We start from the raw sequence: 15618 nt of genomic DNA, 5'->3' as shown, positions 1-15618 counted from the left end.
CTTCAAGAATATGAATTTGCCCCCCCCCCCCCCTGAAATGGCCGCCCGGGACAGGTACCCTTGTCTCCCCCCCCCCCCCCCCAGCCCAGATGCGGGCCTGACCCATACCAACTCGTTTACCTACACAATATGCTACTTGTAACAGCAAAATCACCCCATCATCAACTTTATTTACTCAATCCTTTCTGAACAATGTCACGTTACATACTTCGTATAAATTTCAGTTTAACTAATCTTCAGCTTTGGACGTCTTTCAGTACCTAGTTTTTTTCTTCAACGCTTTCTGTTCGTGCATGGAGCTCTGATTCTTTCCCCCAACACAGCTATGACAATTTGCTACTATAATACCTACAGTTCCTGTGACAATATATTTTTCACTGAGAAAGTGAACTATAATTGAGATGTTGAAATAGGGACAGGTAGTATGTAACAAAAATTAATTTTTTTCTGCAGAAGGGAAAAATCTATTTGTGATTACCCTGATACTTCCAAATTGAAGAAATCCACTCACTCAACATACTGTAAGATCAATTTTAACAATTAAGTCGCAGTGAGGTTGATAAATTCATAGTTCCTACATTATGGGAATAGAAAGTTCACACCATCAGCGCTCCTTTGCGAAAGTCTTTTGCTAGGCACAAATTTCCCTGTAAGATACACGATACTTTTTGTCGAGAAAGTGCATCATTGACGGTGTCTTTCTTTTTTGCCTCATTGAGAACAACTCTTCTCCCTGGGACTGCAAACTCTGAAGACTGGTGATGGCCCTGATAATGACTTGATGCCTTTTGAATATGTTACATTCCTTCCACATTTCAAGCTGCCTGCATGACTGCCTTGTTTTAAATAACTGGGAAATAATATCTTTAAGTTCGTATCCAGTTGAGAGTTCTTATTTGAAGAGAGATTCGTACTAAACATTTATCAGCTTCAGCAGCAAAGTCAATAAAGTCTTCTGGTTTAATTTTAAATATTTCATAGGGCTTAAAGGCTTTGGCACTTCGAATCATTTCATCTACTTCTTCTGGAACCATAGTGTTACACTGGTGTTTTTCTCTTTTCAATTATGCCAAATTCCCTGTCACCGGGCATCTAAGAATGTCCAGAAACCAGGAATTTTAATTCCAAAGAATTGGAATAGTTCTTTGCAATGGCACAAAAACATAAACATTACTTGATTATTATTCTGGCCTGCAACTTTACCATAACATATCTTAAAAATTCTGATTTGCAGTAGGAAAGAACTTTCAGACAGAAGAAATTACATTTCCACCACATCCACCAATGCGCTCAAACCTCAAGCACATGAAAATTTTGTCCTACATCACCATGGTGAAAGCATAAACTATAATTTTAAAGTTGCTGACAATAAAATATGTTGGAATGTATTAATGGAGGGATGAAAATAGCTTGTTGCTACATGTGGGTGGCTTGCTGGAGGGCATACATGATTTGATGTTGTCAACAATTTATACTTTTGTAGCCTTTTCCACTTGGTGTAGGTGTAGTTCACTATCACTTCCAATCAACAAATGTGGGAAATTGTTTGGTGCAACGTGGAATTACTACCTTCTCTGAACTGTGAGCTCTGTAGAGAAGCCATCTACCAGGAATATTTCAAGCTGTTCTAATTGTCACTGGACAAACAGCTTTCTCTGTGCTGATCGCCTTTGCTGTTATCATCTTATCCACGGAAGGGGGAGAATTTTTGGCATTTACTACCTCCCCATGTCAATGCCTCAATTGTGGAATTGATTCATATTCCATATTGTTACCAGATATCTCAATTATGAGCAATGAAAAATTCAGGTAATTAACTAGCTCTTTTGTTTTAACTACATAGAGAAATATTTGTAGCTTGTGATTAAATGGGAACAGGAAGAGCTGTAAAAATAATTAATCTACTACAGTATTACAAAGCCAAAAACAATGCAGTAATGTAGTACAGAATCCAGAATCAATGATCAGCTATGAAGGGTCATCAAAAAAATACAACTGTACACGGAATACACATTTATGAAGCAGAATCAGATCGGAGACCTGCACACAACAGCCAGTTACACTACAGTGAACGACATATAGTACGTTATCGTATTATTTGCTACAGACGCTGTTTAAACAAAGAGTGGCACAAAAAAATCTTGGTGAAGGTTTCTTACGCAAGCTATAAAAAGAAAAAATGAAAAGCAAGAACAACAACTTACGTGTGCTTTCCTTAAGAAGTGCCACAGCTCTTCTGAAGCAACTTCTGTAAATGAACCTCTTCTGGAAAGCTGCTAACTCAGCAGTGTCATCTTTTATTACTGCTGAAGGAACTTGTAATGTCATATTATTGTAATGTGGTGGCACTTGCTTGACTTGCAAGTTGCTGAAACATCACGTGATTGAAAGTCTTGCTTTAGGCCACTGAACCATGCAAAATGTGTGTCATTTCTCATCACTTAGTTAATAAACAAATAATTAATCTTTATACAACTGTCTGTTGTCACCATTTTCGCCACTCGAAACAACCTAAAAGTATTAAGTTGTACAATACCCTTATTTTGTGTCTCTATGAAAGATTTCATCCATTTTATTTCTAAATTTTTTCATCTCATATGTAAAATTCATGTTTTGCTATTTCAATAGCAATTCGTAACTGTTGTTATATGATCGGTATCAGGTAATTAATTTTACCTCGATAGTAGAAAAAGGGAGAGAAGGAAACGTAGTAGGTGAAAATGGATTGGGGGGAAGAAATGAAAGAGGAAGCCACCTGGTAGAATTTTGCACAGAGCACAACTTAATCATAGCTAACACTTGGTTCAAGAATAATGAAATAAGGTTGTATACATGGAAGAAGCCTGGAGATACTGACAGGTTTCAGATAGATTATATAATTGTAAGACAGAGATTTAGGAATCAGGTTTTAAATTGTAAGACATTTCCAGGGGCAGATGTGTACTCTGACCACAATCTATTGGTTATGAACTGTAAATTAAAACTGAAGAAACTGCAAAAAAGTGGGAATTTAAGGAGATGGGACCTGGATAAACTGAAAGAACCAGAGGTTGTACAGAGTTTCAAGGAGAGCATAAGGGAACAATTGACAGGAATAGGGGAAAGAAATACAGTAGAAAAAGAATGAGTAGCTTTGAGGGATGAAGTAGAGAAGGCAGCAGAAGATAAAGTAGGTAAAAAGACGAGGGCTGCTAGAAATCCTTGGGTAACAGAAGAAATACTGAATTTAATTGATGAAAGGAGAAAATATGCAGTAAATGAAGCAGGCAAAAAGGAATACAAACGTCTCAAAAATGAGATCCACAGCAAGTGCAAAATGGCTAAGCAGGGATGGCTAGAGGACAAATGTAAAGATGTAGAGGCTTGTCTCACCAGGGGTAAGATAGATACAGCCTACAGGAAAATTAAGGAGACCTTTGGAGAAAAGAGAACCACTTGTATGAATATCAAGAGCTCAGATGGAAACCCAGTTCTAAGCAAAGAAGGAAAAGCAGAAAGGTGGAAGGAATATATAGAGGGTCTACACAAGGGCAATGTACTTTAGGACAATATTATGGAAATGGAAGAGGATGTAGATGAAGATGAAATGGGATATATGATACTGTGTGAAGAGTTTGACAGAGCACTGAAAGACCCGAGTCGAAACAAGGCCTCAGGAGTAGACAACATTCCATTAGAACTACTGACAGCCTTGGGAGAGCCAGTCCTGACAAAACTCTACCATCTGTATGAGAGAGGCGAAATTCCCTCAGACTTCAAGAAGAATGTAATAATTCCAATCCCAAAAAAAGCAGGTGTTGACAGATGTGAAAATTACTGAACTATCAGTTTAATAAGTCATAGCTCCAAAATACTAACGTGAATGCTTTACAGGCGAATGGAAAAACTAGTAGAAGCCGACCTCGGGGAAGATCAGTTTGGATTCCGTAGAAATATTGGAACACGTGAGGCAATACTGACCCTACGACTTACCTGAGAAGCTAGATGAAGGAAAGGCGAACCTACGTTTTTAGCATTTGTAGACTTAGAGGAAGCTTTTGACAATGTTGACTCGAATACTCTCAAATTCTGAAGGTGACAGGGGTAAAATACAAGGAGCGAAAGGCTACTTACAATTTGTACAGAAACCAGATGGCAGTCAAGAGTCGAGAGGTATGAAAGGGAAGCAGTGGTTGGGAAGGGAGTGAGGCAGGGTTTTAGCCTCTCCCCGATGTTATTCAATCTGTATATTGAGCAAGCAGTGAAGGAAACAAAAGAAAAATTTGGAGTAGATATTAAAATCCACGGAGAAGAAATAAAAACTTTGAGGTTCACCAATGACATTGTAATTCTGTCAGACAGAGCAAAGGACCTGGAAGAGCAGTTGAACGGAATGGACAGTGTCTTGGAAGGAGGATATAAGATGAACATCAACAAAAGCAAAACGAGGATAATGGAATGTAGTCAAATTAAATCGGGTGATGCTGAGGGAATTAGATTAGGAAATGAGACACTTAAAGTAGTAAATGAGTTTTGCTATATAGGGAGCAAAATGAATGATAATGGTCGAAGAAGAGAGGATATAAAGTGTAGACTGGCAATGACAAGGAAAGCGTTTCTGAAGAAGAGAAGTTTGTTAATATCGAGTATAGATTCAAGTGTCGGGAAGTCGTTTCTGAAAGTATTTGTATGGAGTGTAGCCATGTATGGAAGTGAAACATGGACGATAGTTTGGACAAGAAGAGAATAGAAGCTTTTGAAATGTGGTGCTACAGAAGAATGCTGAAGATTAGATGGATAGATCACATAACTAATGAGAAGGTATTGAATAGGATTGGGGAGAAGAGAAATTTGTGGCACAACTTAACTAGAAGAAGGGATCGGTTGGGAGAACATGTTCTGAGGCATCAAGGTATCACCAATTTAGTAGAGGGACACCAAGAGATGAATACACTAAGCGGATTCAGAAGGATGTAGGCTGCAGTAGGTACTGGGAGATGAAGAAGCTTGCACAGGATAGAGTAGCATGGAGAGCTGCATCAAACCAGTCTCAGGACTGAAGACCACAACAACAACAATTAATTATACTGAGGAAGCAGCAACTTCCAATTTCCACTATAATCAACACTATGTAACTATTAAACTATCTTAATTATTAATGCAATTCTAACAGGTGCTTTAATTTGTTAATGCCTAAGCTGATTACTTCTAGATCCCCGATCCATGGAATATGAAATGCTAGTGCGGTACAGGACTTCAGGTTAGTCATCAAAATTTACAGAATAATTTTCGTGCTCAGATTGTGCCAAATCTGCAGAATCACTACTATCAATTTGAAAGAATTTCTTCATAGTGCAAATTGTTCAAACATTCCAACTGGATCCACAGTCATATACTTTTCCAATCATTTCTCCTTTACATAAGGAAATTTGTATCTGATAGGAGACATTGTTTTTAGCACTAATTAAAGGACTCTCTACCCTGCTTATCTAAGAGTTCGAAGCCGTTTTTAAATCTACTGGGGAGAAAAAAAGAAAGTGGACAAGGTGCATCCCCCCCCCCTTTTTTTTTAAATCACCATGATAATTTCAAGACTATATCCTGAAAGGTTAGGTGATGTTTTCAATACCAGATTTTTTGCAGATTTACTTGTTCACTGGTATTGGAGAGTTCAGCTTACCTGCACAAGTTATTGACATGATGATGCCAATTTTTCTTCTTCTTCTTTTGTTACCTGTATATAGTGTTGGCATATTGGATTTTTGCAGAAGGTTTTGTATGGGTGCATGTGATAGGAAAGGAAATATTGCTATTTACCACATAGATGAGGCATTGACTCACAGACAGGCACACTGAAAAGGTTTCTACACACTTAAGCTTTTGTCAACACACACGTGCCCACACGCATGAATACTGTGTCTGGTCAAAGCGGCAGTAGACAATGGTCATGTGTGTGTGTTTTCTTTTCTCCTCTATTTGTGAAGGACTTTTTGCAAAAAGTTTAAACATATTAAGTCTAATGTGTACCATCCAAGGGAATCAAGACCAATTAATTAATCAGCTCGATCAGTTAAGTAGCCAAGAAGAGAACAAATTAGGTTTGCAGTGTTACCTTCTTGCAAGCCTTAGCATTGTTGCTGAGAAGCTCCATCTTGTGAAGGACTGAATGATAGGTGTCATAACAGCAAGATGTAGTCAAATCACCCTTACATGGCACATGGTTTTAACAGTCACTTGAGGATCAGCATGCACATGATCATTGCATATTGACTTTTCCATTTTATTTCAATATATTTTAACCACATTCATTTCAAGTAAATCTTTTTTGGGCCCCGAGAACCTAGTCATTATATACCTAAATGTCAAACCAACCACTCAGTGTGAAGTTAAGTCACAATGAGCTGTTTGATCACCCTGTTAATGTGCTATCAACGTTCAAACTTTTTTAGTATGGTTCACATGCTCTATTTACTGTTTTTAACGGAAAAACCATAAGTGGAAAATTACATTCTTTATACATTTGCTGTGATATTCACATGGATCCACAATTACAGTACCTGCATGTATAGAGTTTTATGCCAATAGGAATTAGTGAATGAATGACAAGTATTCACAAACTTTATTTCACCACATTTACATATATTTGACACCGAAAATATGAGTTGTATTTCAGTAAGAGAGAGACAAAACTGACAAAGAGGAACAAATCATTGAATGTATTTTTGACGTGTCTGGAGTGCAGCAGTTGCTTAGACGTGACCTGACACCAGTGACATGACTATTATTTTATTATAATTCAGTAACATTGGGTGTATATTACCTATGAAAATGATTTGTAAAAACAGTGATAGTCTGACTGCTAAATTCTGAGAAAAACAGGTTCAGCTGTGCAAAATTGGGAGCCACAGTTGTCACAAATGGCACAGACACCTGACATAGTATAAATTTCAATCACAGACTTTCTTGCTGTTCCATTTGCCAATATGGCTTGGGGTATGAAGCCGCACACAAAGAAAACTGCACAAGTCACAGTTACATAACTCTAAGTTGAAAATATGGCAGAAATAAGGGTCATCTAGTTTCCTTAAAACAATATGGATGGCAGCATAGCATATTGCCATCATAACATGAATGTCAGCAAACAAAATTACTGTTTCTATGAAACGGAAAATCCCTATCAGCTTCACAAACATCCTGCACATACCGCTGAGGATAAAAAATGGTTCAAATGGCTCTGAGCACTATGGGACTTAACTTCTGAGGTCATCAGTCCCCTACAACTTAGAACTACTTAAATCTAACTAACCTAAGGACATCACACACACCCATGCCAAAGGCAGGACTCGAACCTGCGACCGTATCGGTCGCGCAGTTCCAGACTGTAGCGTCTACAACTGCTCGGCCACGCCAGCCAGCACTAAGGATAAAACATCATGTGCTATTTACCTCCAGAATTTGTCAAAGAAACTAGCAGAATGGGTACATTAGTTTCTGATGCCACCTTCAAGACAAAGTGAGTTCCACTGCAACATCCAAGTTAGTTGCATACTAAAGAAAATATATTTGACAGTGGAGTCACATTTTCTAAAGTTATTCAAGCATTTTTGTAAATTTTAATTTTCTCATTTGATTATGACACCCTGTAAACGGAGGAGAGCCTCACAGATTTTACATATGCGTACAATTGCTTAAAATCTGTTGTCATATATTATAAACATATATCATAAACTATTATAGTCATGACATTCATAACAACTATGTATGTATTATGATTCATACACACTAATTTATGAACATCACACATTGTTTTCACTTTGTTACATTGCAAATACTTTTTTCTATAGTATCTCGTCAACAGACCAAATTAAAAATAAATTACTGAAAAAAGAATCAATGGTTCCTGCAATTCACCGAGCAGTGGGACCCCACATCAGAAAAAAAAACACATGATAACTAATCACAAATATATACCCTTCAGTTGATAACAGTGTGCAATCACTAACTTCATAAAATACAATAAATGATGAAATTCCAGTTTTGTGACAATTTTAAACATGTATCAGTGTGAACAGTCACTTTGTTGTATAACTTTGGACTTTTAAGCGTCCTATAAAACTCTGTAACAAAAAAAAGCATAAAATTTCAATTCATCTCTGTTGCAACCTGGTTAGATGAAAGCAGGGTATGTCGCCTCCCACCAATTTTTGCTCCACATTCATTACACCTAGATACCTGCATTGCTCGTCCACACTCTGTAATCACATAGATGTGGCCATTAGGACATTTATACCAGTGACCTTGCTTCAGATTCAAAGCTTTTACGATCTGTTGCCTTTCTTGTGTAGGTAATACAATAGCATTGTTCAGAATCCTGTTAAGATTTCCCAATGATTGTCTGAAGATGTTGCTTTGATCTGTTGTGAATTTTTTAATAGAACACACAGTTTTTCGAGCTATATCATACTGATACTGTACATGAGCATTATTGCAGTGCATTTTGTACATTTTTGTGCTTTCTAAACGACAGAGGTGTAGGAACGAACTGAATCTGTTAAGTTCACAGTTAATATCATTAACCTCTTGATTGCTTAAATATCTGCCCCTGGTTTCCATGATAATCATGAGAAACATTACTTGTTGTTCAACCTTTGTGATGGAGTGGCTGTCTAGACCTCCTGATGCATATCTCATGGTCATGACAATTTCTTGCATGAACTTTATGTGCAGTTCTAATGACTCCGTATCCATAATGCTCAACTGATTGCGGCGTTGTCCTTGGACTGGCAGCATCTGCTGTTTCAGCTTATCTAAATGCTGTTTCAGTTTATCTGAGCCTATTACTGAAACAACAGAAACACACTAAATTAATGTCTAAATATGGTGAAGAAAGTTATGTATGAAATACATAGGGAAGGAGAAAAGGTAATAATTCATAGTACAGTTACATGTTGAGTTGTTGACAGGCACATAATCAAGACTGAAAATGTTGCTAAGCTTTCAGACAAAGATCAAAGGTAACTAATAAAGATACAGATTGTCAACTTTCCCAACTAAACAGTGAGTTGATATATTTACTCCTACCATAATTTACTACATTAATGTCTTTTATCCAAGGTTAACCCACTTAATACTATTTCTATAGATCCTTCATTATTGCTAAAATGAGAAAGTTATCAAGAGACAGAATGCTGGCAAATGTAAGCTCTGTATATCAGCAATAAGAAAAAATTTTTTGGTTCTCTCAGGACATAGTATCTGCATCTACATACATACTCTGCAAACTACTGTGAGGTGCACAACAGAGGATACTTAGCATGGGGCAACATAAGAGTTTCTTTACATGTCAATCGTATATGGAGTGTGGGAAGAATGACTACTTAAATACTTCTAGGCGTGCTGCAATTTATCTAATCACATCTTCATTGTCCTCAGAGGAGCAGTACCTAGGGCACTTAAGAATATCTCGTTAAATAGGCTTTTGTGGGATAACTGTCACCCATCTTCAAGTGTCTGCCAATTAAATTTTGTAAATACTCCCATGATACTCTCGTGAGTAAAACCTGATACACAGTTAACCGAAAACTACAAGAAACCAAAGAGGATCCCAGCAGAGGGTCTAAATGTCAACTAAGCAGAAGAAACAAAGTGCCGCCTAACAACCTAGAAGAAAATAACAATGGCCATGGAAGCCTGCAGACTTACATAAACATGTGACTATCTGTGCCACCCTTCCCTGTTAGTTCTACTTGACAACGCCATTCTATTTTATCTCTCTATGTGCTGTTACACACAGGTGAATTGATTTCAATTGTGACTCATTGATATGACTTGTCATATGATACTAAATGTTTTAGTTTTGTGAAATGCGCATTTATATATTTTTGAACATTTAAAGTTTACTGCCAATATTTAAAATACTTTGAAGTCTGATCAAGATCTGACCAGCTATTTGTACAGTTTTTTTTTCAGACTGTACTTCATTATTGATAACTGCGTCAGAAGTTACTATTAATGCTGTCTGGTGTGTCACTAACAAACTGCGTGAATAGTAAGGCTCTCACCACATATTCTTGAGGCATTACTTCTACTTTTGTCAGTAACCAGGATAACATGCTTTGTCCTACCTGCCAAAGAAGCCTAAACCCAAGCACAAATTTTGTTTGGTGCCCTTGACAATCATTCTTTCATTTATAAGTGTTTGTGTGGTACTGAGTCAAATGATTTTCGGAAGTTAAATATTACTGCACCTACCTGACTGCCTCTATCCATGAATTTCAGGTCATGTAAGAAATGCAGAGGTTGTGTTTCTCATTATCAATGTATACAAAGAAGGGCAGCACTAACAGTCACAGGAGAGAGTGTCATGGAGATGCTGGAAAAGCTGAACTGACAGACACTTGAAGATAGGTGCTAACTATTCTTTGTAAGCCTACTTACAAAGTTTCAAGAAGCAGCTTTAAGTTAAAAAAAGAGAATATGTTACAACCCTCTCCAAGCCTACTTACAAAGTTTCAAGAAGCAGCTTTAAGTTAAAAAAAAGAGAATATATTACAACCCTCTACATTTTGGTCCCATAGGAATCACCACGATAAGATTATTCTGTAACAGCTTGCACAAAGGCATTTAAGCAATTATTCTTCCCAAGCTATATAAGTGAAAGAAATGAGAATAAGCCCTGATAATGGGTACAATGGCAACAACTCTCTATCATTTACTATACAGTACTTTGTAGAGTATACATCTGTCTGTAGTTCAGTAAGTGACTGTAGTTTGAACTCACCCAAATTTGGACTTTGAAGTCTTAAAACATAGTTTTTGTAAAAGCTAATTATTGTATCATCCAAATACATCCCAGACACTTTGCCTAGCTACAGCCAGCTCATAAAATGGAAGTTGTAAATGGAGTGTGTGAACATGGAACTACAGAATTTGAGGTATTGTGTATGGTATTTAGATTCCAAAAGTTGGGAAGGTAGGGATGATTATATACTAACTGACTATAAAGCTGTAAGTGATTTCAAGTTCCTGATTAATGAAGAACACCATGTCCCTTCAGAAATTCATTTATAATAACGAACATGTAAAAGGGATTGAGAACAAGGTGGATGATCTGTCCTATCTGGTGCTAGATGAGGGTGAATACAGGGAAGAAAATGAATATTATGGAATGTTCAAGGCATTGTAAATAAAACGTTCCGAAGATGAAAACAAAATTAAATTTAGCTACAAAGTAACACAGACTTCAGAAAGGGGATCCAACATTAAAATTAATACAGTAAATTGTGGCTATAAGGGATTTACACAGTTACATCATCACAAAATTTAACAAGATGTTTTCTTTCAGCAGAAAGAAATATTGAAACTTTCAAGGGGTAGTCATAACATTTTAATCGTCACTTAAGTAAGTACAGTTACTCAATTAATTTTTGTTTGTTTGCAGGTACATGTCTGCAGTCCCTGTACACTTTTCTAAACTTAAAAATAGAAGGGGATGCTGACCCTAGATATTTTAAAGAGCACTTGCAATGTCACTACCAGAAAGTTGGGTTGACACAAAAGAGGCAGATTTTGTTGTTAGCTACCTAGAACGGGAAGCTGTGTAGGAGGGGACAGCTCTATCGGAAGATTCACTTAATGAAATGACTCTGAGGGAAAATTTAAAATGAAATATTGGTCATCAAGCACACAAGAAATATGAGAGCTTGAGTTGTTAGATCCACAGTGGCAGTTGGTGCACTTATAAAAAGTGTATAAAATGGGATTTGACAAGATCAATGCACTAAGACTGCCACACAGAGAAAAACTCATTTGGTGAAGGTTAGTTCATAGTTTACCTCAACAGTCGCAAAATGAGATATGGTATCACAACTGTACAAATGCTAATGAACTTTTGTAGAAGGGCTCAAGGGAAAATCTATCTATCACACAATAAGAATGGAAATCAGTATCGTCCACAATTTTAATGCAGAAGTGAAAATATGTACTGTACAATTAAAAAACAAAATAACAGAGTCAATAACAAATTTCATATTAGGAATCAACCATTTAATCCAACAAATACACAATGAATATGCACATAGATCAACAGCCAGGCTTTTTCCAGATCAATCATAAGAAGACAACACAATTTCTGGAGCAGAGACAAGCTTTAGAATGTGCAAATAGAGCTTTAGGTTCTCATACAGAGCAAGTAGAGGCATACACATATCCAGAATTTACTCCATTTACAACTTTCATATTATGAGCTGTCTGATGCTAGGCAAAGTGGCAGAGACATATTTGGATAATACAAGGATTTGCTTTTACATAATTTATTTTTTACGGTTTCAAAGTCCTTACTGCATTCATGCACCTGCTTCCATGTGACATTTTTTCTTTTAACAGGCAACATAAATCTGGGCGAGTTCAAACTATAATCACTTCTGAGCTTCTACAAATACATCTATACTTGCAGAACAAAGAAGGGAACATGAAAAGGAAGATGTATGACCTATTTACAGCTGGCAAAATTCTTAGAATGCAGCAGCAGCAGCAGTAGCTGTAGCTTTATTCATCCGTAGATCTCTTTTTACATGGATATAGGACATGTCAAAGTACACTCCTGGAAATGGAAAAAAGAACACATTGACACCGGTGTGTCAGACCCACCATACTTGCTCCGGACACTGCGAGAGGGCTGTACAAGCAATGATCACACGCACGGCACAGCGGACACACCAGGAACCGCGGTGTTGGCCGTCGAATGGCGCTAGCTGCGCAGCATTTGTGCACCGCCGCCGTCAGTGTCAGCCAGTTTGCCGTGGCATACGAAGCTCCATCGCAGTCTTTAACACTGGTAGCATGCCGCGACAGCGTGCACGTGAACCGTATGTGCAGTTGACGGACTTTGAGCGAGGGCGTATAGTGGGCATGCGGGAGGCCGGGTGGACGTACCGCCGAATTGCTCAACACGTGGGGCATGAGGTCTCCACAGTACATCGATGTTGTCGCCAGTGGTCGGCGGAAGGTGCACGTGCCCGTCGACCTGGGACCGGACCGCAGTGACCGTAGGATTCTACGCAGTGCCGTAGGGGACCGCATCGCCACTTCCCAGCAAATTAGGGACACTGTTGCTCCTGGGGTATCGGCGAGGACCATTCGCAACCGTCTCCATGAAGCTGGGCAACGGTCCCGCACACCGTTAGGCCGTCTTCCGCTCACGCCGCAACATCGTGCAGCCCGCCTCCAGTAGTGTCGCGACAGGCGTGAATGGAGGGACGAATGGAGACATGTCGTCTTCAGCGGTGAGAGTCACTTCTGCCTTGGTGCCAATGATGGTCGTATGCGTGTTTGGCGCCGTGCAGGTGAGCGCCACAATCGGGACTGCATACGACCGAGGCACACAGGGCCAACACTCGGCATCATGGTGTGGGGAGCGATCTCCTACACTGACCGTACACCTCTGGTGATCGTCGAGGGGACACTGAATAGTGCACAGTACATCCAAACCGTCATCGAACCCATCGTTCTACCATTCCTAGACCGGCAAGGGAACTTGCTGTTCCAACAGGACAATGCACGTCCGCATGTATCCCGTGCCACCCAACGTGCTCTAGAAGGTGTAAGTCAACTACCCTGGCCAGCAAGATCTCCGGATCTGTCCCCCATTGAGCATGTTTGGGACTGGATGAAGCGTCGTCTCACGCGGTCTGCACGTCCAGCATGAACGCTGGTCCAACTGAGGCGCCAGGTGGAAATGGCATGGCAAGCCGTTCCACAGGACTACATCCAGCATCTCTACGATCGTCTCCATGGGAAAATAGCAGCCTGCATTGCTGCGAAAGGTGGATATACACTGTACTAGTGCCGACATTGTGCATGCTCTGTTGCCTGTGTCTATGTGCCTGTGGTTCTGTCAGTGTGATCATGTGATGTATCTGACCCCAGGAATGTGTCAATAAAGTTTCCCCTTCCTGGGACAATGAATTCACGGTGTTCTTATTTCAATTTCCAGGAGTGTATTTACAAATTTAGATCAATTTAGATGAGTGTCTTTCACAATTAATACATATACTTCCTACTACAGAATGCTTGTAATTCCTATTTTAAATGCTTGACGGATAACAAAGTTTTGTTGGATTCTAGTAGAAAAGGGGCTGTATGAAAAGTAAATGGACAACTAGGATACCTTTCCAAAATAATTTACTGGAAGTTAAGGAAGAATGACAATGAGTGAAGCATGTAAATGCATAAAACTGCAACCAGTCACTTTGTTGAGTAGTCATTTATTATTCCATGCAGAAGTTTCGAACCTTTTCAGGTTCGTCTTCAAATGGTTTCCTGGATGTTACATCATTATTTAATGCTGCGTGCTGGCGATAACACGAGAGCACAAATTTTTCTTGGTTTTAAAAATAATTTCTATGCTCATAAATCAGCTTCAGTTCATTACAACCACTATAACTTTTATACATATTACATTTAGCTAAAATAAACAAAATTTACTCTTACTAATATTCCAGATCAGTTTAATGTAATAATGGAAATAAGTCAGCAGTTCATTTGAAGGTTTGTTATCGTTTTAAATTTCAGTGCAATGGTCATGGTCATACAAAAAGCTGTGTCTCACTTCAAATACTATAACTCTGTACTATTTTATTCCTGAGCATTCATGTTAATCCAATCTTGATTAAAATATTTCCTCATAAATTGACTGTATCATACATTAATATATGAATAGAAATAAGACATCAGATGACTTGAAGTTTGTTCTTGTAGTAATTTATTTATTTTGTGCTCTCATGTTATCGACAGTCTGATTAAAATATATGCCCTTGTAGCGACTTTAATACATGTAAACAAGAATAAACTACATCCCTGAGCAAAGTAGGCCTATGCTATATCTTTTTGGCAAGATCTTTGTAACAAGCAACAGTTGTATAGCACCTGCTGGATGCTGGCAAAGTTTCACTGTAATAGTGTAAATGAGTACAGATTGTGTAAAAGTGTGCTAAGTGATGTATCAACTGGCCATCGAAATGGAAGCACACAGATGGACACTAACAAAAAATACCACCCATACTGTTGCAGTAAGTGCAAGACTAAATTTTTTGTTCATATCGACAGATTAACAATAGTCATAGCAATACATTAAAGCATGTCCCTTCTTCTTGTCACAGAGACAGTACACAGCACTGTGCTAAAATAATGATGTAACATCCAGGAAACCATCTGAGGATAAACCCTGAAAAGGTTCGAAAACTGTTTCATAGAACTACTCAAAAAAGTGACTGGCTGCAGTTTTATGTATTTACATTCAATTAACAGTCACAGGTTCTAAAACATACGTAATAAGTAGTGGAGTGTCTTCATCTGGTAGCACCTGGTGGTAATGATGATGCAGATCATCAAGAACAGGCTAAACAAGGATTACTGGAAAATATGGAATCAAAACCTCTAGAATCAAATATTTTGACTGAAGAACAAAAGGCTCTACTAAGCAATATCTTATTAAAGTGTAAGAATTTAGTTTCAGACAAACCAAGTATAATTAAAAAGAACTTACGTAAGTTTAAGGTAAAGGATGATAAACCTTTTTTCTTGAAACCTTATCCCCATCCAACGAGTCTTTGAGCTGCAGTTCGAAAATAAATTCAAAAG

General features: G+C 38.3%; 1 protein-coding gene across 1 annotated transcript in view; it reads right to left on the bottom strand.

The window, feature by feature from the left end:
* Positions 1–6579: 6579 nt before the first annotated feature.
* The window catches only part of LOC126273167 (NFX1-type zinc finger-containing protein 1-like), a 255031-nt gene continuing 245992 nt past the window's right edge, over positions 6580–15618 (bottom strand). Inside the window, exon 15 of the mRNA XM_049976640.1 lies at positions 6580–8819. Coding sequence (XP_049832597.1) covers positions 8122–8819 — 698 coding nt within the window. The 3' untranslated portion in view covers positions 6580–8121. The remainder of the gene's footprint in view (positions 8820–15618) is intronic.

This window comes from Schistocerca gregaria, chromosome 5 (genome assembly GCF_023897955.1).
Source record: "Schistocerca gregaria isolate iqSchGreg1 chromosome 5, iqSchGreg1.2, whole genome shotgun sequence".
Taxonomy (NCBI): Eukaryota; Metazoa; Arthropoda; class Insecta; order Orthoptera; family Acrididae; genus Schistocerca; species Schistocerca gregaria.
The sequence above is the reverse complement of the archived record's forward strand: the minus strand, read 5'-3'. Positions and strand labels throughout refer to the sequence as shown.